The sequence below is a fragment of the Erpetoichthys calabaricus genome, chromosome 2 (genome assembly GCF_900747795.2).
Source record: "Erpetoichthys calabaricus chromosome 2, fErpCal1.3, whole genome shotgun sequence".
Taxonomy (NCBI): domain Eukaryota; kingdom Metazoa; phylum Chordata; class Cladistia; order Polypteriformes; family Polypteridae; genus Erpetoichthys; species Erpetoichthys calabaricus.
In genome coordinates, this window is record NC_041395.2 from 53,593,979 (window position 1) to 53,621,267 (window position 27,289).

The window sequence follows — 27,289 nt, forward strand, 5'->3', positions numbered from 1 at the left end:
GAAGCCAGGAGACAAATAGTGCCATCCAGTTGTTTGGGGATTGCAGGTTTATGCAAATGAAGCCTGCCAGCAGGAGTGGTGGGCGGGGCACATGAGGAGCAGCACTGACCAATAGGGTGGACAGACAAGTGAAGAAGATTGAGGTGTCCTGGAAAGGAAAAAGAGAGGTGCGTGTGTAGAGAGTGAGCTGTGAACTTGAAGGAGGAAATTTCAGTGAAGTTCAAGTAAGACTTGGGTAAGAAGCACTACAAAGCTCAGTGCTGTGAGCGTAGATGTTGCTTTGAAAGAAGCAAAAGGGAGAGGAAGACAGAAGTATAGGTGGAAGACAAGCCGAGATTGATGGTGTCTGTTGGTCTGTTTATACACTAGTGAAGCTCAGTTAACGGGTCCCATACATCCTCAAGAGAGGGAGGTGGACACTGTACATAGTTCATGATATTTTTCTTTTCGCTTTCTCTTTTCTGTATAATCCTTATGTCTCTCCTGTTTTGAGCCCCACTCCTTCATAAAAAAGTTATTTTCTTGGTTGTCTACATTAGTGAATCACTTGTCAAGTGGTTTCTCTGTGGCTAAGGATCTGCACTGATATCTGGAAGGTTGCGGGTTCAAATCCTGGTACAGCCAGAAGGGATCCTGCTCTAAAAATGGCTCCAGGGAAGCTGTACTATGGCTGGCCCTATGTTCTGGTCTTAAAACTTCATATGAAAAGACAATTTCCCCTTGGGGATTAATAAAGTACATCCAATCCAGTTTGCTTTCACCTACTCAGGTCAGTACAAAGCATATTTTTTTTCACCTTATACAATTTCTTGTATTAGGAATTTGTTAGTTTTCGCATACCCCTTGGGGTCAGAGCGCAGGGTCAGCCATTGTACAGCACCCCTGGAGCAATTACAGGTTAAGGGTCTTGCTCAAGGGTCCAGCAGAGTAGCATCTCTTTTGGCAGTGACGGGGATTCAAACCAGCAACCTTCTGGATACCAGCGCAGATCCTTAGCCTCAGAGCCACCACTCCGCCCTAAATATACTCCGCCATATATAGGGAAAAAACAATTCCAAAATTTAAAATGTTCAGTTCATGGCATGGGTTGCAGTAATTGTCATTGCTCTCTCTCCCTCTATAAAATCCAATGTCTGTCTGTCTGTCTGTCCGCTTTTCATGAAAGAACTACTTAAGGATTTAGATCAGTTTTTTTTCTATAATTTACTTGAACATGCCAGTTGATTTTGCGATTTCTCTCATTGTGCTGTTTATTATAGTTCGCTTCCAGTATTGATTTATTTGCGCGAATCCGAGAGAGATGCAGCAAGCCGAGTTGAGGACGCAGTGCCTTACCTCCACGTAGCTAGCAAATGGATTTAAATCTGGTTTTTTTTCTATAATTTGCTTGAACATTCCGGTTGTTTTTGTGACGTTTCTCATCACGCTAAGAATCATAGTTCACGTGCAGGGGCGATATATTCTTGCTAATCCGAGACAGAGGCTAGGGGCTGAGGGGATGGGGCAGCATGACACCAGGAGTGGGGAGCCGGGCAGGGCCCTCCTCACTGTCCTGTTTCACTTCTACAGGGGCAGAGCCGCGAGGGACGGCTAGTATGTAATAAGTTAAAGTAAATCACTATTCAATGTTAAAACATTTTAGCTGGTTATGATTAATGAAGTTGAAAATCTACAGATTACAAAAGAAAATAATAATAGACGCTTGAATATTGAACTGACAAAAAACATGAAAACTAATGCTTGAGTGAACAGCATAAACAAAAGGAAGTCATAAACATCTACTTCTAGTAAGATTATAGTATTCCATCCATCCATTTTCCAACCCGCTGAATCCGAACACAGGGTCACGGGGGTCTACTGAAGCCAATCCCAGCCAACACAGGGCACAAGGCAGGAAACAATCCCAGGCAGGGTGCCAACCCACCACAGGACACACACAAACACGCACTATGGCCGATTTAGAATTGCCAATCCACCTAACCTGCATGTCTTTGGGCTGTGGGAGGAAACCCACACAGACACGGGGAGAACATGCAAACTCCACGCAGGGAGGACCCGGGAAGCGAACCCAGGTCTCCTTACTGCGAGGCAGCAGCACTACCACTGCACCACCGTGCCGCCCTAGTATTCCATCATCCCCCAAATAGATACAAATGGCTGGTGATTAATTCAAAAACTAATCCTCGAGTGAACATTGGAGTAAAAACAAAAATCAGAAGCCGAGCTTAGTTTGCTTGGCTTGCTGCCGTTCTGTGACAGGTACATAGTGTGTATTACAAGGTCTGATTTGAGGTTTGCAGTACTTTTTTCGCTTCGCTCGCCAACCCCTGTGTTTGCTATCCATCCATCCATCCATCCATCCATCCTCTTCCGCTTATCCGAGGTCTGGTCAATTTTACATTTTTTTTTTGGAATTGTTTCACTTTCATTATTTTCACTTTTACTTTAAGGCTTCATTAAAAACAATATTTTTTGGAGACACATTGTGACAACGCAACGTATAACTGCCCGTGAGTGAATATTGTTTCTGTTTCTGTAGTAAATAATCCGTGTTTTTCTGTTTGTCCCTGTGATTTATTGATTGTCATAGCAAAAGCTATTCTCACAGTAAACTGTAAACATTTTACTACGAATGGCATATCACGATCTCCTTTGGTGTGTAATGTTATTCGCGGAATATATACATCACCTTTCTCTTTGCCTGTTAAAATTTGCATCGCTTCTCCGTGATCATCAATATACACCCGACCGAATTGTGTACTCTTTGAAATTTAACTTGTCGTTCCTTTAACTGTTGTGGGACCACAGATTCTCATAGTATATGGTCCATTATTGTGTAAATCCACGTTTTGTCTATTGAATGATGCGAATGTGAAAGGACTTTGTTGTCTACTCTTTTTTTCAGACCTCAATTTGTCCTGGTATTTTTTCAATTACACCTGGTTCTGATGATTAATCACCTTTTGTTTGCGGTAATGCAATCGTTTCTATCTTTTCTTTGATACTGTAGTGACTGACATGATAAAGTGTCACAAAAGTTTTACTTGAACAATCACTGACTTCCTAACCCCAAACACAACTTTCTAGCACCCTCTCCAATGCCCCCCCCTTACCGCATCAAATCAATACCCCGCTATCAGTCCTCCGTGCTGTACTCTGCCTTCCCTCAATCGGACCTAACAGTCACTTAAAACCAAAAAGCCCTCAACCTGGCTGGGACGCTACAATACTTTCAAATTTTACCGCTTTCATATTCTGTACCTTTGTCTGCATGTTTATCACGCCATCGTTTGTTTGAGCCTTTCGAATTCCACTGCTTTCATAATCTCTTATCTGCCTTTTTTTCTCTCCAATGCCTTTGGGTCTCTATTCTCCGTATTGTCCTTATACGCTTTATATGCGCTGAGAGCAGATGATTTGTGTGTACTATGTGCTTTTACACGATTGATTTTTTTTTTGATGGGTGTGCTCTTATATATTCCGTACTATCTTTGTGGACCTTTGCGGACCCCATAGTGTCTTACGTTTGACTCTGGGGTGCAGTGCAGAATCCTCTTTTCTGTGTGGCTGTGTCGTTAGTCCTCAGCTATGGGCGCGTTGTTTATCCAGGCGGGCTCGTGTTTGTATATCCGTCAGTTGAGCTTGTTTGTTTTGAACCCGTGCCTGCTTTCCTTCTGCAGTTTCAGATGCGCGTTGTAGGTGCCTGCGTTCATTGATCTTATCCAGGTGGGCTCGTGTGTGTATCGTTGAGCTGTATTGTGTTTGAATTTGGTGTAAAGCGTTCAGCGTTCAACAAGCAGCTCTTTATTCCTAACTTGACTCCGCAGTAGTGCCACTCACAATATGGAGGTGACGCCTGCGCCTTCTGTATTATCTCGGGTTTCACTATGCTGTGTAGTGTGGACGTTTGCGGCATCCGTACTCTCTCCGGTTTGACTTTGGGCGGGGCGCCAAATCCTGTTGTGTTTGTTTGTTCTGTGGCCGTTCTCTGGGGCCGTGTGTTAGTTGAGATGTATTGTGTTTGAATTTGGTGTAAAGCGTTCAGTGGTTTGTACAATCCCAAGCAGCACATTTGTTTTATTTGCTATTTCCGTTAGTTGAGCTGTACGCGCCTGCGCAGTATGTCTCATGGTCCCATCGCCGTGTACCTGCGTCCACGCCATCCGGTTACCTGTGTCCATGCCATCTGGTTTACCATTCTCGGTTAGTAATATGGATCATGTCTTCTTCAGTGTTAAAGTTAATGTTTTATGTCTTTTGTACATTTTAATTCTTTTATTTATGTTGATTATGTGCATCATTCTTTATTTTTGCTGCCTTTGCTATGTTCCATGTGTTTTTTGGGTGGTCCTCTAAGAGGTGAAGCCACATGCTAGTCACTGCCAGGAACTGATCCCTGCACTATAAATCAGGAGGGTCTTCCACAGTTCCTGGTGGCTCATTGCTCTCTGGAGTTGGTGAATGACTTGTGTTTTTGCTGTGCTTATGTCGTTGACTTATTTTGGAATTCTGACCTTCATGTTCTATGTTTCACTGTCTTTCTAGATTACTGTATTGGGACTTTGTTTGCATTGGATTACCTTAATGTTTTTCGGGCAATTCCTTTTTTTTCCTTGTGTTCCATGTAGCTTCATTGTTATTGAAGTTATATATTAATATATATTAACCCAATGGTAAACTGTAATGAGCAACCCCATGTTCAAACATAATATTCATTATAGACAACCCACCACTCTCATCCAGATCATACATGCAGTTTCTTTCAATCATACTTGCAGTATTTGATCATTGTTATAGGGTTGCTTTTCTTTGCGTAGATTTCATTTCTACTCTTTGTTTTCAATTTAGTTTTTGTTCAAGTTTTGATTTCTGTTATCATCATTTGTTTGTTAGTTTGTTTTACTCAATGCCATTTTGGCTGTGTATTGTCATGTTCTCATTCTTTTTCTCAGAGCTCCTGTTTTGGTGATGTAACCACTACTTCTGACTTAAATATGGTGCCATGTGACTTGCTCAGTTCATGTAAGGTTGAGGTGCTTTAGGCAGTAACAACAAGGACTGACAAGAAAACAAAGATTTGAAGTGTATACGTAACCGGCACTCAATGCACACGCTGTACTGCTGGGCTCTTGTTTTGCATCTGGTTAACCTCCTGTAATGGACGTCCGGCAGCTCAACCCAGCCGGGATTCCCAAAGGATGGAAGGATGGGAGAAGGCAGATACTTTTGAACGCTGCCTCCCTCAAAACGCTAGATGGCAGCTTCCCTGGAATGTAGCGGTGCCCAGGATTCCCACAGGGTATGCTGGGACTTGGAATTTGTTTGCTCAGCCCTGTTGAGTACCATGGGTGCCATCAGGGAGAGCTGTAAAGGGACAGGAGGAGTCATGCCTCATCTATAGCCTGGAAGTATTCCCAGGTCATGAGGACCTTCAGGGCTGAAGAAAAGTCAAGTTATTCATCTAACCGAGAAGTGCTGACAGGTCACGTAGACGGAAGGACAGAAGCATTTCCGGGTCAAGAACTATGTAAAGGACTGCTGGAGACCCAACAAGCGAGCTGGAGTCAGGAGGTGTGTGACAGAGCTGTCTGGGAGATGTTGAGGAGAGCAGAATTGTGTTTATTATTATTGTAATTCCTGATTTAATTGCCTGTTTATTGTGGCTGGGGTGCTTGAAGGCACAACTTGTAGAAGAAAGACGATTAAAACACTTCTTATTGCTTTTACTTGGCATCCAGAATGCTTGCCTGTTGGGGTTACACTTTAAAGCTTCTGCATTGTGACTCATAATGTGCCGTTTTGTACAAACTGCCACAAAAGGAGTAATGCAACCAAACTGAACTCCTTATCTGTTAATGTTTATTATTAACAGGCTGAAATGTTAAGACAAAAAAATATAATATGAATGCTTAACCTCTGCCTATACAATTCTACCTCTCACATTTAACACAATGAACTTAATGCTAATGTACAACAGCATACATATTTATGCACCACTTAGTATACAATTTCAAAATATAACATACCTGAAATGTTAAGACAGAAAACATGTAATACGAGTGCGCAATCTCTGCCGACACAATTCCTATTAAAAAAAAAAACAAAAAAAAAAAACATGGAAAGACCGTTGGATGCTCACATTAACAAATAACTAAAATGAATATAAAACAATTCAAAACACTGCAAAACAACAGCTGTACATTCTTGAGAAAATCATATTACAATTACTATCACATACAAACTGAAGTAATTTAAAATATTTTAATTGATTCTACTATATAGAGAGTACAGCGTGCTTACTTCCTCTCCGAGTTGAAACAATGAACACTGGGAGAGGCTCACACTGATGACTTAATATAGGACAAAGTTGGCATTGCCCATTGTGGTAGGCTTAAACGGATTAGGGGAATACAACAACAAAATATACAACATAACGAATATTATCACGATTTGATGAAGCTCCAAATAGTTAAAATTAGTATTTTAGACACCTGTTACATACACATACAGTAGCCAGCAAGTTTATCTAGCTGTCGTAGCTCTTGTATAGTGTGACCAGCACCTCCTGACACTTCTGCATTGATTTTAATGCATTATAGTTTACCTTTGGGTTAGAAGTTATTGATTGCTTTTATTGGTTGATGTGAGTCATCTGATCTGAGACTTTATGTCTTGCAAAGTTATGAGCACAAAAATGTTCATTCATCCACTGATCACTCCTTGTGCACACCTTGAAGATCCAAATGGGTATCCTGAGATTGACTAGGAGATCCCTTTATCTGGGATGAGTTCACCTCTCGCCTCACCTCTCACCTCTGCTCCTTAGGGACAAGCTGACAGAGATGGGAGTAGATTCATACCTGGTGGCATGGATCGTGGACTGTCTTAAAGACAGACCTCAGTATGTACGTCTCGGGAACTGCACGTCTGACATTGTGGTCGGCAACACCAGGAGCGCCACAGGGGATTGTATTTTCTCCAGTCCTGTTCAGCCTATATACATCGGACTTCCAATACAACTCGGAGTCCTGCCACGTGCAAAAGTTCGCTGACGACACTGCTATCATGGGCTGCATCAGGAGTGGGCAGGAGGAGGAGTATAGCCACCTAATCAATGACTTTGTTTTATGGTGCGACTCAAACCACCTACACCTGAACACCAGCAAAACCAAGGAGCTGGTGGTGGATTTTAGGAGGCCCAGACCCCTCATGGACCCCGTGATCATCAGATGTGACTGTGTGCAGAGGGTACAGGACCTATAAATACCTGGGAGAGCAGCTGGATGATAAATTGGACTGGACTGCCAATACTGATGCTCTGTGTAAGAAACGACAGAGCCGGTTATACTTCCTTAGAAGGCTGGCGTCCTTCAACATCTGCAATAAGATAGCTGCAGATGTTCTATCAGACGGTTGTGGTGAGCGCCCTCTTCTACGCGGTGGTGTGCTGGGGAGGCAGCATTAGAAGAAGGATGCCTCACGCCTGGACAAACTGGTGAGGAAGGCAGGCTCTATTGTAGGAATGGAGCTGGACAGTTTGACATCCGTGGCAGAGCGACGGGCGCTCAGCAGGCTCCTGTCAATTATGGAGAATCCACTGCATCCACTAAACAGTGTCATCTCCAGACAGAAGAGCAGCTTCAGCGACAGACTGCTGTCACTGTCCTGCTCCACTGACAGACTAAGGAGATCGTTCCTCCTACAAACTATGCGACTATCTAGAAGAGCTTCTTCTGTACCTCGAGGGAGGTCAAGGACCTGAAATCTAAATGGACAATTGTCAAAATTTCATTAGTTGAATATGCTGAACAAACTTGTGAATCAATGGTTGCAACTTCATATTATAACAGCATGGTGGACACAATGAAGCGGGAAGCCATCTATCTGGAAAAAGAGGCCTTCCATACTACAAGATCTTGGGAGCCTTGCCAAATTATTGGATTAATCTCACATTATTATGGCATCCTCCTGGGTGGCTGTCTTATTGATTATTAATCATCAAAAGTCCTAAAGTAACATAACACAGTAAATGGATTAGGGGAATACAACAACAAAATATACAACATAATGAATATTATCAGGATCTGGTGAAGCTCCAAATAGATAAAATTAGTATTTTAGACACCTGTTACATACACATACAGTAGCCAGCACGTTTATCTAGCTGTCGTAGCTCTTGTGTAGTGTGACCAGCACCTCCTGACACTTCTGCATTGGTTTTGAGGGAAGGTAGAGAGTGAGCTGTTCTGAAACCCAGAAGAAAAGTACTCTGACATTAATAGTCAAATAGTCTAGACCAGAAGAACATGGATTTGTGTACAAAGTGTGCATTTACATAGCACGCACTTGTATAATGTTCTGCATTATGAGCTATTATTCATGGCTAAAGACGCTGTAGCATGGCAAACATTAATCTAATTTGATAAGTTGGACAAAAGAATATGCATTAATTCAAAACTGAACAAATAAGAAGGCTTCACAATTGAACTGATTTAGTGAAAAGTGACAGCTACAGAAAATCAGAAAGCAAAAGTGACCATTGTGAAGCATGGCAGAATGCCCGAGCAACAATTAAACTTGTGGTTAGGCACAATGCTGTGGAAAGCTGTCGATTGCAACCTGCCATTTGCCGCCAGTTGTGTCAAATTCCACTTCCTCTCTCCAGAGGGAGCAGCAACTAAGAGCCTATTACCAATAGGTGCGGGTGATCCGCCACAGCGTAGAGCCCAGCGCCTCCAAATTCTCCTTGTTTACAGCACAATCAGTCCTTCCCCCCAATGCTTTGCCAATTTCTCTTTGTAACTGGAGCACAGTGCGATTTGCTGCAGAAACATCCCTCGAGGGGTGGCGCATGTCTAGAGCATTTGTTTTGCAGAAGACAAACTCAGGTGAAGTTTGTGTCAGATGGTTACCTTGGAGTGTGAACACAACATTTGAATGTATTTATTGCGAGCTGTTTCTGTCAACTGGCTAACAAAGCTGCAGCTTCCCACAGAGCTCTCAGATTGCAGTTGCAGGAAAGTCATTCCAATGATGACAGTCACCTTCACTATCACAATGGCAGCTGCTTCGATTGAGTGGTCAGATCTGCATTGCACCTGCTTTTCTTAAACTTTATTAGTAAAACAGAAATGTTTTCTGGGCATAGGAATGATAGATAAAAAATATTATATCACTTTACCTGTATTATTGATTGATAGTATGGTATTGAGTTTTATTGTACTAAAGGAGCTGCCTATGACCCAAAATAAAATGACCCAATGACAACAATCTGGGTGTGTTATAATGCAACACAATGTGATTCTCTTTGCTTTCATTTTTTTATCATCTATTGTGTAACTGATAGTTTAAAATGTATTTTGTTGTTTGTTCATATCCTTATTCCAGGACAGTGCACATGGTATACAGGGGCTGTATGTAGTTTTTAGCACAAAGTGCCTTTCAGATGAAAATCAAGAGGCCTGACGTCAAAAAATAGTCTTTTCTGACAAATAAAGCAATGGGAATGGGAATCATTCTCTGTTATCATTATTTTTATTCACAGTGCTGCCACTGAACCCATTGGCACTGTGTATGTGGAATTTTTATGTTTTTACTGTGTCTTTATTGGTTTTGTCCCATGCGCAAAATATGTGCAGGTTAGACCGATTGGTATGTGTGAATGTACCTAAAGATGAACTTGTACCCCTTTCAGGATGGTTCCTACCAATGCCACTTGCTGTGATATCTGTATAAGACAGGTTGAAATCTGAGTGATCAATGTAGACTTCAGTGTTAATGTTTGGAAATCCACCATCTATTTGAATGCAATACAAACACTTGTGATGCACCATCTGTTAGAAAGACAAATGCAATGCATATGTCTCTGTTATATGCCATTTGGCATGGGATTCATAAAAGCAGTGTTACTGTTTATGATCCTCCATTTCTTACATATTGTAAGGTTTCTAAACTCTTTTGAGACTCCCCCAATGGGACAACACGCCGAAGAGTGTCCCGGAGCATGATCGCCGCGTCTTTGGAAGACAGCCTATCAGTTGCCGAAGCAACCGCGGGCTCCCAGCGCTGTAGCAGCTTGCAGTGAAAGTAAATCCGAGCTGGCCGTGTTCGCACTGTAAGTGCCTGTCATCGATGGGTGATGCAAGGAACATTATAAATGCAGGGAACAGTATTACTTGGTCATGACCCTGCCTGACTGCTGTGTCTGTGTATAGGAGAGTGGTAGATCCCGCTACAATAAATAACCGTGCTGTTCCTGTTTCAAGCTGAATAAAAGCTGGTTTTGCTAAAGTACTGAGACTCAGCCTCGTGTTTTGGGGTGCAAGACAGGAAGTCACACGTCACAATATGTTTGTGATGTCTTGTGATGGACAGGCACCCTGTCCAGGGTTTGTTCCTGCCTTGCACTCCATGCTAGCCAGGATTGGGCTTCAGCAAACCCGTCACCATTGTCTGGGTTAAGCTGGCTAGAAAATGACATGACCTACTGTATGTTTGTGATGCACCATCTGTTGGAATGGCAGAGAGAGACACAGATACACAGACTCACAGGCACATATCCTTTTATTAAAGCAGCTATCAGAATAAGCAAGTTATTTTCATTCAGCACAAGCTCTTTGAGAAAGTCTATGGCAAAATTATTAAACAAAACTCCTCCTGATTGCTTATTTAGTCATTAATTTTGTGGCTTTTTTCCTTCTTCTTTTTGTTTGTAACTTCTTTCTACTTCTTCTTCTTCATCCCTTCCCACTTCTCTGTGGTGTCAATGTGTTTGATCAACCTTCTCCACACAGCCCGGTCCCGCACCATCCCCTCAGTCTTCTTCTTCTTAGCATCTGTATAAAAATGTATATTTGAACAGCTAGAAAGCTACTTATAGTAAGTAACAACATTTACTAGAGATCTGCTGTAGATACATAGACACTTATCCTTCTTTAAGGTGGAAAAGGTGGTCTTAACATATTTACTGTATATAATAGACACATTTCATTTTCAAAGTATTACATCTGTACTTTCCGACAGTGACGCCACCCAAAAGTAGTTCCCCCTCTGGCGTGTCAGTGCCTGGAAATGAAGGCAGGCAGAATGACAAGTATCTTCTGACATTTAGTTAAGAGTTTTCACTGACCAGCTCACCTGTTACTGTCACTCCTGCCGGGGAAGCGGAGGATATATCACTGTGAAATGAGCCGCAAGGTCAGCCAGACGTACTTTCTTCTTAACGTGACCTGATACTCGGGCACTTATGGATTGCTGCAATACATTTGTACTGATGAATGTATAAAAAGATTGCTGAATAATGTGATACTAGAAAAAGGAAAAGGGATTAGACACTTGTGTGCTCTCCCAAAGATTTCTACTCTGACTCTTGTATTTAATCCATTGAAAAGTGTTTTTTTTTTTAGATGAAAGCAGAATTTTCTCCATTTTCTTCACCAGGTCAACCTAGATATTATTCAAATAATGTACATATTTATAAACATGTTCAAGTAAAGTCGAACATGCAGTATAAAATGAATTATTCCTATTTAAAAGTTACAAACTGACAAAGAGCGCTATCCAGTTTTTCCTTTACCTTGGTAATGTGAAGTCTTTACGGGTTAGTCGTCTGTTCCAAATAGAAAGGAAAGTCTGATTTAGTTTGTAGTTTATAAAAGAAAAACGAATAAACAGAAGAACTGGAAGAGACTTGGGCTCTGCTTATTCTAAAAAAATATTAAGTGTCGTATTTGTTTAGTTTTGGGCCCTGGAACACCATTGGCAAGGACTGTTGCATTGCGGTGGGCAAGAGAGAACAACAAAGTCGTCATCTGGTGTGGATGCAGAAGTGGAGAGGGATGTGTGATCCTTTGTCATGGCGAAGCAGGAGGCAAATAGTCAGTTTAAGGTCACCCCCTTATGATTTAGTTCTCCTAAGCATGGTCAAATAATTGCAAACCTAGAACAGTTTTTTAATGGCTGCCATTGCTAAATGGAGCCAGTGCATGTAAGCTGATTTTATCAACATGAATTGATTTATGTTTGGTGTGTGGGTGTGTTTGTGTGTGTCCTGCGGTGGGTTGGCACCCTGCCCAGGATTGGTTCCTGCCTTGTGCCCTGTGTTGGCTGGGATTGGCTCCAGCAGACCCCCGTGACCCTGTGTTCGGATTCAGCGGGTTGGAAAATGGATGGATGGATGGTGATAATAATATCTTAATACTGTAAGTGGTGCTGTTGTGTTAGCAGAGTGCAGCTGTCATTATCTATCTATCTATCTATCTATCTATCTATCTATCTATCTATCTATCTATCTATCTATCTATCTATCTATCTATCTATCTATCTATCTAGTTACTTTCTTTATCTATCTATCTATCTATCTATCTATCTATCTATCTATCTATCTATCTATCTATCTATCTATCTATCTATCTATCTATCTAGTTACTTTCAGTATCTATCTATCTATCTATCTATCTATCTATCTATCTATCTATCTATCTATCTATCTATCTATCTATCTATCTATCTATCTAGTTACTTTCAGTATCTATCTATCTATCTATCTATCTATCTATCTATCTATCTATCTATCTATCTATCTATCTATCTATCTATCTATCTATCTAGTTACTTTCAGTATCTATCTATCTATCTATCTATCTATCTATCTATCTATCTATCTATCTATCTATCTATCTATCTATCTATCTATCTATCTAGTTACTTTCAGTATCTATCTATCTATCTATCTATCTATCTATCTATCTATCTATCTATCTATCTATCTATCTATCTATCTATCTATCTATCTATCTATCTTATCTTACAGTAAATTTCACATTGTTTAGGTTGCTTTCCCTTTGCCTGTGATAAATTTGTCGGACATGCGTGCATTGGTTGGGGTGCCAAGCCAGCAGCAGTACCACATTTAACTGGAAGATTAGAAAAGAAAAATTTAGAAAAATTGAAAAATAAACTCAAATTAGCTGTTGTCATTGGAGCTACACAGTGCACTGATTCTAAATAGGTTTCAGCTGCTGAGGATTCCATCTCTTGGGTCAAAAGGCCTCCTCTTGGATTCATTCTCCCACCTTTATGGGCCCCGGTCCTGGCAGGGCAGGTTTAATGTAGCCCATTCGTGGCAGGGCTATGCCTCCTCTCTAAGTGACTGCTCATAGCTGCATAAATAACAGGAGTTATTGTTAGTGACTCGTCCCCTCCTGCTTCAAGTTGACATCTATTGACTTACCAGAGCCTTCCAGGCAATCCCAATGCACACATATGTGACACCGGCCAGTAGGCTAATAAAATGGAAGGACACTGGGAGTCCTCCTGGTGCCATGTGTGCCCTCTGGACACTGGGTGGCAGCAGAGATGTATTGACAGGACAGGAAAGGCAGGCAATTGCAAAACATATCCGTGAGAACGCCTCTTGAAGCATAGCATCGACACACTAAAATGACACAGTTGGGGTCTGCAATCTCAGTTGCTTGAATGTTTGTGATTAGCAATACTTATATTTAATTTGCACTGTTTTCATGAATAATGAGGAGGATTTACATGTCTTTAAGCAAAAAGGAAGAAAAGAAGAAGCAGGATAATGTTAAGTAGTAGAGCATCTGTAATGTTATTATGTAACATAGGCGCACTGTACTTAATTGGAGGGGGCTGGAACTGAACTGCAAAAGTGGAAGCACAGGAGCATCTCGCACACTGTGAATGAACAAGTTTTTCAGCAGCAGAGGAGAATAGCATATAAGTTATCTTGGAGTGAAAAAGTAATCAACTCTGTCAGTAAAACAAAAATCATAGTTGGAATAAAAGCCAATATCTGACTAGGAGAAAAAAAAACATCAGTCCAAAGTCAATAATCCAGCTGGTAATAAAACAATAAACAAAAGTGTCTCACGATAAACCAGCTGAATTTTGAAGGCATACAAACAACTGAAAACACCTAGAGAACAATAACCTTTGTGATAATGCAAGCTGGATTTGTTCTCTGCCTGTCAAAGGCACATTTACATCTTGTATGTCTTTCAATACAGACAGATTCACTTGCCAAATATGTGTAGTTAAATTAGAGTTGATTGGGAAAATATGCAGGTTTCGAGGAACATGTTAGCAATCTGACAATTATTAGGCAATCTGAAAATTGGATTGACTTGGTATGTTTGGATAACTTGGCCTCAGTCTCTCCAGGCAAAGGGTGAGCAGGTAACAGTGAGACGCAGGCCTCGGCACCCCAGTCGTCAATTTAGACTGAATTAATTGTGTTGTTTCATTTAGGTATATAATCTGTTTTTCACAAAATTAACATGAAGGGTTTGTGTCCCTGTTGATCTTACTAATTTAGACTTTATCCTAAAATATTTGTAATAAATTTTACCATGCCAGGACTCTGGGAAGGATGAGTTGGAGGGCGCCATAGAGTTCTTTGCCTAGCACCCCTAGAATCTGTAGAATCACTTCTGGGTGGCAGCGTACCTCTGGTGAAGTTTCCATCTGGTGGCTGTAAGTCCCTCTTGGGCTCTAAATTCATGTGGTGACTCCACTTGGCCTGAAAGTATTTCCTGGGTGCTCTCGCTTCTGGCATGAAAAAGAGACCCTCCACCTTAGCCAGGGGAATTGGAGACTGGTGTGGAGGAGAATAACCCTAGCTTGGAGAAGAAAGAGAGTGAGGAAGGATGGAAGTAGGTGGGAACTGCTTTTGTTTATCTTTTTACTCTGCCCAAATAAAAATGTCTTTTGTGACTAGAACTGGGGTTCAGCATATTTCTGTCTGGGACCTAGGGAGTGTGTGATATTGCCTATCTGACAGAATATATACTTAGAGACACTCCAACCTCACAGATCGAGCATCCTGGGTTTAGCCATTGTCAATATGGAGTTTGCACATTCTCCCTGTGTGTGAGTTTTCTTCCAGATTCCAAAAGACCTTGCCTGTTAGGTTGGCTGCGGATTCTGAATAAGGTCCCTGGATTATTTGTGCATGAGAGGGCTCTTTTAGACTGGCACACTGTTCAGTTCAATTTCCAATCCATAAAAAAGATGTCTGTGCATTTCTGTGTATCTGTGTCTCTGTTATATGCCTTTTGGTATGGGATTCAAAAAAGCAGGGCTAATGTTTGTGATGTTCCATCTGTTGAAATGAAAAATACAATGCATTTTTATTACTTCATTTATTGCAAAAACATTCCAATAGATGGTGCACTGAAAACTTTGATTTCAACGTATTTAGGATGGGTAGCACAACTAATACATATATACTAGCTGTGTAAGCCCATGATGTTAAAAATCCAGGGTCCTAGAAACTATTGAAATTGTCAGAAAAAAAATTGAAATGTAGAGATGTCAGTTAATTGAAAGGAACTACTCTGGGTGTCTGTCTCCTAGGAGGTTTCGTTGTGCTGACGTGCTCACATCGCTTATGCATTAGCTGCTAAACAAGCCTTCTGTTTCCTCGGAGGTAGAGCCCATACATATACATATATATACGGGTCAGATCCCATTTTAGCAAATACCAAAGTAATGGCTTTTTGTTGGCCCAGACAAACATTCATTCAACATAATATCTAATGGATTTTGTATTAATGAAAACTACATTTCAGTATTACCAACCTAGAATTGCCACCAAAGATAATAATAGAATGCAAAAAATACTTAATGCCACACCTATACTTTTGCCAAGTCTCAGGAACCCTACAGTAGGCTGTCTCTTTCTTGTTAGACCAAAAGAAAGTGACAGTCTGTTGGGAAATTTCTATTCTTGAGTAGTCTCAGCGAAGCTTGATGAGAGTGTAGGTACGACATTATTCAGGTATAGCCGAATTCTAAGTCAGTGCTCCACCAAGTGTCCTTGTGGGTACTTGTGTTGTGCGTGGATACTGTACTGTTTGAGTTTCATAGCACTTCTCAAAAAAGTGAAAAATGCCATCAATTTATATTTGAAAAAAATATATATCTAGCGTCATATTTTCATTCTGTATTCATACTTGTATTTCTATAAAAAAAAGTTACAAGTTCTTTTTTTTAATGTCTCATTTTCAAATAAAATATTTTTTGCAGTTTAAGAGTGTTGTTTTTTTAATACATGTATTGTCAAGCTTGGGTCACAGATTTGCATGAGAGACAGGATGCTCAGGTGCCGCCGAGTGTGGCAGCCTTTTCAGCAGCTCCGTGTATGACTTTATTTTTCTATTTTTCTACTTTTATTTTTCTCTTTTTTATTGATCACTCCTATCACTTTATTTTATGTGGATTCGTTCCCTGGACACACTTACTTTTACAACGTGGGCATGGATTTTTACACGCCGATACTCGTCTATTCAAGTACTCAACTTCGAGCACTGAGAACAAATGCCAGTGCCGGTGTGGTTCCCTATTTACCCGACGAGGTAAGAAGGCGGTATCGTGGCAGCAGAGCCGGCACTAAGCTAAAAATGAAGCGGCTTGCGAGAAAGTGGCGTTTTAAGCCTTCGGTGATTCTGGGAAATGTGAACTCAATATCAAATAAGATCGATGAACTGGCTGCGCTGGTGAAAAATTTCAGAACCTACAGAGAATGCAGTTTGTTGTGCTTTTGCGAAACGTGGCTAACTACCACTATCCCAGATGCTAACATGGAGCTACCCGGGTTTAGCACAGTTAGAGCGGACAGAGATGCAACTACCTGCGGGAAGCACAAAGGAGGAGGATTCGCTCTCCATGTTAATACACGGTGGTGTAACTCCGGACATGTTAACGTCAAAGTCTCCACTTGCTGCAGGGACATCGAACTGTTGGCCATAAGTCTGTGTCCCTATTACTTGCCCAGAGAGTTTGGACACATCATTGTTGTTATCGTTTGCATCCCTCCTCGGGCGGACGTGGAGACAGCGAGTGACATCATCCATTCTGCTGTTGCTAAGTTACAAATGCAGCACCCTGAGGCGCTTGTGCTAATCGCTGGAGACTTTAACCATGTGACGCTGGACAAAACATTACCTGCCTTCTCCCAGTATGTGGACTGTAACACCCGGGGAAATAAGACTATTGATTTACTGTATGCAAATGTTAAAGACACATTCAATGCCACCCCGCTGCCTGCGCTTGGGAAAGCAGATCATCACCTGGTTCTGCTTCAGCCTCACTACAAACCAAGAGTGAGAGTCCTACCTGTAACCACACGATCATTCAGGAAGTGGACCCCGGAGGCAGAGAATACTCTGAGAGAATGCTTTGGAACTACAGACTGGGATATCCTGCAGGGATCACATAGTGAGAACATTGAGGAGGTTGTTGACTGCACTACTGACTACATCAACTTCTGTATGGACATTGTAGTTCCAGTAAGAACTGTACACTGCTATGCTAACAACAAGCCATGGATTACAAGTGACATCAAGGGCCTTTTGAACCAGAAGAAAAGGGCTTTTAAAGGCGGTGATCAGCATGAGCTCAAGCACGCGCAAAAGGAACTCCGAGTCCAACTCAGGGCGGCGAAGGAGCAGTACAGGAGAAAGCTGGAGCAGAAGTTGCAGAATAACAGCATGAAGGAAGTGTGGGATGGGATGAAGATCATCACTGGCTGCAGCTCGAAGCGGGGTACCACCATCGAGAGAGACGTGAAGAGAGCAAACCAAATGAACAACTTCTTTAACAGGTTTGACCACCCTAACCCACTCTCACTCTCACCTCGGAGTACTGCACCCTCCACACATCCTTCTGCTGATGCCAGCATAGGAGAGACATCCCCACCCATAATTACAACAGCGCAGGTGAGCAGAGAGCTGAGAAGACTTCGTGCCAGCAAAGCAGCGGGTCCAGATGGAGTATCACCACGACTGCTGAAGGTCTGTGCATTGGAGCTGGGGGGTCCTCTACAGCGCATCTTAAACCTGAGCCTGGAACAAGGGAGAGTCCCAAGGCTTTGGAAAACATCTTGCATCACCCCAGTCCCAAAGGTATCACATCCTAGTGAGATGAATGACTTCCAGCCTGTTGCTCTGACATCACATGTGATGAAGACCATGGAGAGGCTGCTGCTTCACCACCTGAGGCCACAGGTTCAAAACGCCCTCGACCCTCTGCAGTTTGCATATCAGGAGAAGGTGGGAGCGGAGAATGCTATCATCTATATGCTACACTGATCCCTCTCCCACTTGGACAGAGGCAGTGGTGCTGTAAGAATTATGTTTCTAGACTTCTCTAGCGCCTTCAACACAATCCAACCTCTGCTCCTTAGGGACAAGCTGACAGAGATGGGAGTAGATTCATACCTGGTGGCATGGATCGTGGACTATCTTAAAGACAGACCTCAGTATGTGCGTCTTGGGAACTGCACGTCTGACATTGTGGTCAGCAACACAGGAGCGCCACAGGGGACTGTACTTTCTCTGGTCCTGTTCAGCCTATATACATTGGACTTCCAATACAACTCGGAGTCCTGCCACGTGCAAAAGTTCACTGACGACACTGCTATCGTGGGCTGCATCAGGAATGGGCAGGAGGAGGAGTATAGAGACCTAATCAATGACTTTGTTAAATGGTGCAACTCAAACCACCTACACCTGAACACCAGCAAAACCAAGAAGCTGGTGATGGATTTTAGGAGGCCCAGACCCCTCATGGACCCCGTGATCATCAGAGGTGACTGTGTGCAGATGGTGCAGACCTATAAATACCTGGGAGTGCAGCTGGATGATAAATTAGACTGGACTGCCAATACTGATGCTCTGTGTAAGAAAGGACAGAGCCGGTTATACTTCCTTAGAAGGCTAGCGTCCTTCAACATCTGCAGTAAGATGCTGCAGATGTTCTATCAGACTGTTGTGGCGAGCGCCCTCTTCTACACAGTGGTGTGCTGGGGAGGCAGCATTAAGAAGAAAGATGCCTCACGCTTAGACAAACTGGTGAGGAAGGCAGGCTCTATTGTTGGCATGGAGCTGGACAGTTTGACATCTGTGGCAGAGTGACGGGCGCTAAGCAGGCTCCTATCAATTATGGAGAATCCACTGCATCCACTAAACGGTGTCATCTCCAGACAGAGGAGCAGCTTCAGCGACAGACTGCTGTCAATGTCCTGCTCCACTGACAGACTGAGGAGATTGTTCCTCCCCCAAACTATGCGACTCTTCAATTCCACCTGGGTGGGTAAACATTAACATTATATAAAGTTATTGTCTGTTTTTACCTGCATTATTATCAATCTTCAATTTAATATTGCTTTTTGTATCAGTATGCTGCTGCTGGAGTATGTGAATTTGCCCTTGGGATTAATAAAGTTTCTATCTATCTATCTATCTATCTATCTATCTATCTATCTATCTATCTATCTATCTATCTATCTATCTATCTATCTATCTATCTATCTATCTAAGAAGGTGAGTCCAGGTTTCCAAGGAAAATGCAGGTACTTTATTACTATATAGAGAAGGCAAGCACAGTCTCAAAACTTCATTCAAAATAGGAGCTGTAAGGAGCCTTGACACAGGCAATCGTCCTGATTTAGCTTTCGTCTTCAGATTGTAAGAACACCAGCAGCTTGGAATCAACACTGTGGCAGACCCTGTAGCGTGCAAGGAAGAGCAGGTGAACGCCCTGTGTTAAATGTTCTAAACATTGTGTGACAAGCATGTTACGCAGTAATCGTGATCCTGCAGAGGACAACCAATTATTTTGCCCTTGGTTTACTGTTTACCAAACAGAGCAGTGCAGCTATGGAGCTGTCCTTGTGCCACTGCTGTTAGAGATGGTGAATATTGTGGCCTATAGGGCATAACTCAGACCCCAAACCCCAGACACAACTGTGCTAGACACAAGTCCTGGGTTCAAAAAGACTGTTTTATTTACCACAAATATAATTTTCACAAGGCTTCTTCATATGGCCATACAATAATTTTCTTTATCTCCCTTTTCCTTCTCCAATCCCCTTCACACAAGCTTAACCCAACTTCACAACTGATTTTGACTTGACTGTGTGAGGCAGAGCAGTTCCTTTTTTGACTGAATTCAGAAGTTCTTCCAGTGCAATAACACTGCCTCCAGAAAGCACTTCTGGGTCAAACGGAACCTCTATTGGATAAGAAATCCTCACCATAACAATGTCCTACACCAAGGACAACATGAGGGGTCCCCATTGGGACTACAACTCCCACACAGCCCTGGGAGAGTCCTAATGGTTAGTCTGATCAGAGGGATGCTGCTAGCCTACATATTAGGGGATACATAGCATCGGGAGGCAGCCTCCCATTTTCTGCCTTTTACATGGGCCTCCTGTCCAGGAAAGGGAACATAAACCATCCAGCTAAAGATGTCAGTTCAATCACACTATTTACCACAGCATCTGTCAACATATACTGTATATATATATATATATATATATATATATATATATATATATATATATATATATATATATATATATATATATATATATATATATTCATATGCTTTAAATATATGCATGTGTAAATATATACATATATACAGTATATACAGTATACCCAGTGTGTCTATATTATATTATATTATACTAGCCAACCCGTGGCGTAGCATACGCCGCATAATTATGTATTGATGGCTGAACACTTCCTGAAAGACACAGTTGTCCAAATGGAGTGGGTTTGAGGATACGACAGTAAGGGAACTCTGGAGAGAGCAACATACAATTGTCCTTGACTGAAAACTGGAGGACCGCCGCCGTGCCCCCACCTCCCAGAGCAAGGGACGGGGCTGGACAGCGGTCACGCGCGGAGGGCGGAACGGGGTGAAATGGGAAGGACGCCCAGTGAGGACACCCTTTCCGCCCCCTCTGCCTCTCCGGAGAGAGGGCAGGGAAGTGGGCCCGAGAGGTTTTGGGTCCTAACCGTCCAACGACGGGTCGGCACAACCAGTAACGATACTTCCGAAGCCTTGTTACGACATTTACATCCTCGAAATAGGCAAGTTCGATCGTCTGACGCTCATTCCGCCCCCTCTGCCCCGGCCCCCCCGCCATTCTAGTCTGCCAATTTCTTAGTCATCTCTTAGTCATCGTTCAGTACGCACTGCCTGCTCATGTGCCCGCCCCCAACTCCTCACTTGAATTGCCTTCGTCTGTGTACAGTCCACATACACTTGTGAGTCACATTGACTGTTCATTTTACAAACACCGCCTCAGTCGGTTTCGTCTCTGCTACAGTCCACATGCACCTCTGAGCCACGTTGACTTTTCATTGTTCTTTTTGTCTGGGACGGATGAGGTTTCCCGTGTTGAGTCTAATTAAGCCAAAGGCTCCACACCTGGTGGTGCCCTTCCGTCAATTCCTTTAAGTTTCAGCTTTGCAACCATACTCCCCCAGGAACCCAAAGACTTTGGTTACCCGGTTGGCTGCCTGGCGGGTCATGAGAATAATGCCACCAGATCGCATCATTTATGGTCAGAACTACGACGGTATGTGATCATCTTCAACCCTCCAACTTTCGTTCTTGATTAATGAAAACATTACTGGCAAATGCTTTCGCTCTCGTGCGAATTGTTGGTTGGTGGGGCTCTGTCATGCATGTGCCATGGAGATGAAAGCGACTTACGCGGTGTTTGGTGTGTTGTTGCGTCCGGGCACATTAGCAGGCAGTGTGAATGCCTGGAGAGCGAGGGTGGACGGGGAATAAGGAGTATGGTATGAAATTGTGTAGACAAACGTTTTCCGTGTTCCTGCAGGACCATCTAAGAAGAAGCATGTTTGTCGAGGATGTGAATCGCTGTATGCAGCGTGTAAAACAATTTGCGATGATGGACGCGGCTGTGCTTCGTAACCGAAAAGAATAATGAAAAGTCAACGTGGCTCAGAGGTGCATGTGGACTGTAGCAGAGACAAACGCGATTGACACCGTGTTTTATGAGTTGTTGTGTGGCTCTGTGAGTTGTCGTCGTATCCCATGGTCTTAGAGTTGGTGGGCGTGGTTCGCCTCCGAGTTGATGGGCGTGGCTCTGTGAGTTGTCGTCGTATCCCATGGTCTTAGAGTTGGTGGGCGTGGCTCTGTCTTGCGTGCTCCATGGGTGTCTTGCTTGCGCTGGCTGTTTAGTGAATTATAGATAGATAGATAGATAGATAGATAGATAGATAGATAGATAGATAGATAGATAGATAGATAGATATTATATTATATTATATTATATTATATTATATCATATTATATTATATTATATTATATTATATTATATATTAACTGGTGGAGACTACTGACATTTTTCCGTCCTCGTCTTATCGGACTGTTTTTTCACTAGTTTTGCATTTGGTTACAGTCAGTGTCACTACTGGCAGCATAAGGCAATACCTGGACCCTACGGAGGTTGCACAGGTATTCCAACTTCTCCAGGATGGCACATCAATACATGCCATTGCCAGAAGGTTTGCTGTGTCTCCCATCACAGTCTCAAGAGCATGGAGGAGATTCCAGGAGACAGTTACTCTAGGTGAGCTGGACAGGGCTGTAGAAGGTCCTTATTCCATCAGCATGACCAGTATCTGCTCCTTTGGGCAAGGAGGAACAGGATGAGCACTGCCAGAGCCCTACAAAATGACCTCCAGCAGGCCAGTGGTGTGAATGTCTATGACCAAACAATCAGAAACAGGCTTCATGAGGGTGGACTGAGGGCCCAACATCCTCTAGTGGGCCCTGTGCTCACTGCCTGGCACCATGGAGCTTGATTGTCATTTGCCATAGAATCCCAGAATTGGTAGGTCCACCACTGGTGCCCTGTGATTTTCGCAGATGAGAGCAGGTACACCCTGAGCAGATGTGGCAGACGTGAAAGGGTCTGGAAAAGCTGTGGAGAACATTATGCTGCCTGTAACATCATTCAGCATGACCGGTTTGGTGGTGGGTCAGTGATGGTCTGGGGAGGCATATCCATGGAGGGACACACAGACCTCTACAGGCTAGACAACAGCACCTTGACTGCCATTAGGTATCAGGATGAAATCCTTGGACCCATTGTCAGACCCTATGCTGGTGCAGTGGGTCCTGGGTTCCTCCTGGTGCAAGAGTATGAAGGCAGTTCGTAAAGGATGAAGGAATTGATACCATTGACTGGCCCCCACGCTCGCCTGACCTAAATCCAATAGAACATCTCTGGGACATTATGTTTCGGTCCATCCGATGCTGCCAGGTTGCACCTCAGACTGTCCAGGAGCTCAGTGATGCCCTGGTCCAGATCTGGGAGGAGATCCCCCAGGACAACATCCGTCGTCTCATTAGGAATAAGCCCCGATGTTGTCAAGCATGCATACAAACACATGGGGGCCATACAAACTACTTAATATGATTTTGGACTAGCCTACCACAGCATTTTTTCACTTTTGATTTTCAGGGTGTCTTTGAATTCAGCCCTCTGTAGGTTGATAATTTCCATTTCCATCAAACAATGAGGCATCCTTTCATTCCTAACACATTACCCAGTCCATATTAGTATAGATATCCAGCAGGATTTTTTTTCCCATTGAGATTTGAGGTGTTTTCCTTTAATTTTTTGAACAGTGTATATATATAATGTGAGCTTGGTCATATACACACACCCACACTGAGCAAATGTATAGTTTCCAGAATAACTTTACATACAATGAGATCTTTGAGAGAAAGCCTGTGCAAACATGAGAAGAACTAGTAATCTCCACACGGACAGCACCCTGAACTTTGCAGTCTGGAGCAGTGACGATGGCATCATTAGGTGCTACAAGACAGTGCAGCCCATTCATGTACAATGTACGTTGGTTGCCACCCAGCCAGTAGAGGCTTATGCCCATTCAGCCTCTAACTCTTAAGTTGAAGAAAGTGTGTATAATAATGGATGGACACTCTTGAATCGAAATGGTGGCAAAGGTAAAAGAATAAATATAAAATGATGTTTTATTTAATAAAGTAAACATAACCAAAAGGAACAAGTTTAAGGAGAAAATGATTATAAAATGCAATGAAAGAACTAAACAAAAACCCTCCTGTCACTCTCAGCCCTGGAATATTAGGTTATACCAACCTGTTAGGTCGCTTTCCTTCCATTCCCTGTCTACTGTGCTGTGTCCTTCCACATTCTCTCCTTCCTTCCTTTAGCTAAGTTATTAATATTCAGTTCTCCTCCACCCTCAGTCTGGACCTGTCCAAAAATATTTCAAGGGAACATCCCAAAGATAACTTCATTGGTAAAGAATGTGAGTGAAAACTCTCTGTGTTGTGCTTCTGAAGCTAGCCCAGCAGCGAAAGGTGTCCCTGTAATCCTGGTCCCCAGCTCTGAATTAAAGGTCCCAATATAGTGGGAAGCAGGGGCTTACGTGTAAGAGATAAGGCTCCTCTACTGCATCCAATTTTATTATTAGGCCCCTGCTGGAGTAATTATTACTAAACTACACACATAAGTGCTGACCTCTACATAATTAGGGACCCAGCGTTCCCTTTCAGTGACGCCTCAGTTACATGGACGAGGCTGCACAAGTGGCTGTTACCAGTGTACACTCCATGGAGGCATCTTCTGCTCGACTCCTAATGTGTACTTCTCCGAACTGCGTTTGTGACAGTGTTCTCCACCAATAACTTGCAGTTAGGTCTTGTAAAACCGACAAGTAAGTGAAAAAACATATTGCTGTTATTGCTTTTTTTGATAAAGGAAACGCTTTCAGTGTCTTGGTTGCAGCATTATACTGTATATTTAAAAAATTGTATCATAACTGTTCTTAAAATATACCTTGGGATAGTGTTCTTTGTATAAAATTAGAATTTAAGTGGAAAATTAAGTTTGTTTCTTGGATAGTTCTTAAATGCCAATCATTTCCATTAGTGTACAAAACTCAGAGACGTTCCCAATATTGCATTTGAAGTTAATCAGACAGCAGACAAATCGCAGTAGAAATCTCAGTAGCTGCAGGGACACACACGCACAATCAGCACTTGCACTATTCATAACTTTATGGGAAATTTCACCGCAAACATCAGTAGACTGATAAATGCAGGGGTGGCTTTTATAAAATCTCTGCTTACTGGAATTCAAGAAGGGGCTACACTGGAGTCTTTTTAAAAATGTCCATGGAGTCCCCATGAACACGATAGGTCACTAAAATCATTTGATTACTCATAAAAATACCCTGAATAGCGAAGTGCCTCCCTCCCTCCCGCTGCGCTGTTTCCTCGTAACTGCCGATTCATTCGCGCTCTGATTTCCCAAATAATTTAAACAGAATCGCGTACATGGTTCTTACAGATCATGTTTCGTTGTGCCCCTTTGATAAACCCGATTAGCGGTCATGGTTACCGTCGAATTATAATTAGCATTGTAAATAATATTCTATAGCCCATATATAAAAAATCAAACCCGTCGCGCTCCTTTTAAAGGCTAAAATCAAAACTTAAACCACAATTTACAAAAGATTATCTTTTTGGTGCAGTGATTTGCCCCTCGTCCTCGCTTCTCCGACTCTCGCCGCTTCAGTCCCCCGGGAATCCCATTCAATTGCTCTAGTGACGAGCCCCCGACTATAGCAGACAAAAGCTGGCAAAGGCAGGAAAAGTGGCAGCAAAGTCCGCCCAAATCGCGGAGCGTGCGCTTTTATTTACAGAGCACCAGGTGGAAGTGACAAGTGTGGATCGCTCCGTTCGAGCAACAGCCTGGTGTCACCCCCCACCCCCCCAAGTTCTGCCTTAACACAGTGTCACAATGAAAGGAGTGGCGATGGAGGGCGGTAATAACAGATAGAACTTTATTTGTTGTCATATAGCCTTGATAAAAAGGAAACCGTGCGCAGGGCTGGAGTGATAAGAGAGGATTCGCACAATAAGGGGACTTGGTGTTGTTGAACATGGACAAGAACGGCATGGATCTGCAGAAATTTTCCAAGGGCTCGTGTAAGTGCTCATTGTGCCGTGTGATTATTTTCCAGCACTCGGTTGTTTCGGATGATGTTACCTGCTGCTGGCTGCACTCATTCAAAAGTGTGATACTTTACAGGAAAGGAATGCCTCACTAAGGAGTCTTCAGCGCTAAAAAAGGGACACCGCTACGCTAGTGCAGGACGTGATTTCCATTTTATAATAATAATAATAATATATATGTATATATTTATACGCACACACACAAAGAATATGAGAGTGTTTGCGTGTGCCATCAGAGCTCTAATTATAGCTTCCATTCCAAATTTCATGCACTTCTGTTCCAACTTTAACAAACCGTGAACAGCTCAGCCTTATGCCTCCTTAACTGTAGACATTTATGAATATTAATTGAAATATTAAAAATCATGATATAACTTTTAACATTTGAGTGACATATTTTATTATTGAATAATATATTGTGTGGCGTTATCGGAAAAAAAAAAATTAAGGTCGTTTCTGGCCCATAGTTGGTTTATTTGTCATTACAATAATTGCAGTTGTGAAATTTGTACTGAATTGTGCAATTAAAAGAGAAATGAATAAAGTTTCATTAAGATAGAAAAGTGCCTCACTGTTGCGGCCATTTGTGACCCTTTCAGTGGAAATTCATATCCGAATTCCAAGACGAATTTAGTGATTCTAAGATTAGATCCAAGGAAGTTCCTTTCGCTTTTTTTAAGCTTTGATTCCCACGGAGACATGCTCTGATCCTCGTATCTGCTTATTTAAACTGCCAAACATTTCGCTGGAGTACAGCCCAATTTTTAAAACCAACAAGGGATCACAATTCCGCTTCGCATTCACAGATCCACTGTATGGGGCAGCAGCCTTAAGTCTAATATGTCACTTTGATTGAAAACAGCTGGATTTCGGAATTCAGCAGAGACCTGCCCTGCTCGTGAATCCTCAAGGCCACCAGTCGCTGGCTAACTTTGCTTACTGTCCTGTGCTGAAAATAATTGTCGCATCTGTGTGGGGGGCACCAGCGCTGCCTTTGCCTTCAGCGGAACTCTTTAAGCGGTAGCGGCGGACAGCGGAGTTGGCGATATCTTTTGATATTTAATTGAAAGTTATCCTTTTAATAGCATAGCATGGACATGTTTAAAATGGAATGATTTGTGACAAATCATAACTGTTCGTAAAGTGGTCAGCTTGCCACTCAAGAGACGATTCTATTGTTTCGAGTTGCAGTTACACAGTTTACTTAAATTGACTTCACCCAAAATTCGCAAGTTTTTAGGTTTTGCATATTCGTTTCTGTGGTTCAACTGAATTGTATTTCTTTGGTGTCACATATAATTTACGTGGCAGCACCTAAAGTGCATTTCACTGCTTTAATTAACAGCACCAATCAGTAATAATATATCGCCATCATCCAATTATCTTAGGGTGACTTAAATCAAAAGTAGTATGTGCATACATTTTTAAA

The 27,289-nt window shown here is 42.4% G+C and overlaps 1 protein-coding gene across 40 annotated transcripts in view; it reads left to right on the top strand.

Annotated features, from left to right (window-relative positions):
• Positions 1-27,289, top strand: part of ano1a (anoctamin 1, calcium activated chloride channel a) — a 380,680-nt gene that overhangs the window by 6,061 nt on the left and 347,330 nt on the right. For 37 of the 40 annotated variants that reach the window (XM_051923682.1, XM_051923687.1, XM_051923685.1 and 34 more), the window contains exon 1: positions 25,702-25,833. The exons of 1 other annotated variant lie outside the window; for it this stretch is intronic. In XM_051923682.1, the coding sequence (XP_051779642.1) occupies positions 25,788-25,833 (46 nt within the window). In that variant the 5' untranslated portion in view covers positions 25,702-25,787. Of the gene's footprint in view, positions 1-25,700; positions 25,834-27,289 lie in introns of those variants that run through there. 2 more of the 40 variants (XM_051923669.1, XM_051923693.1) reach the window with 1 other exon arrangement.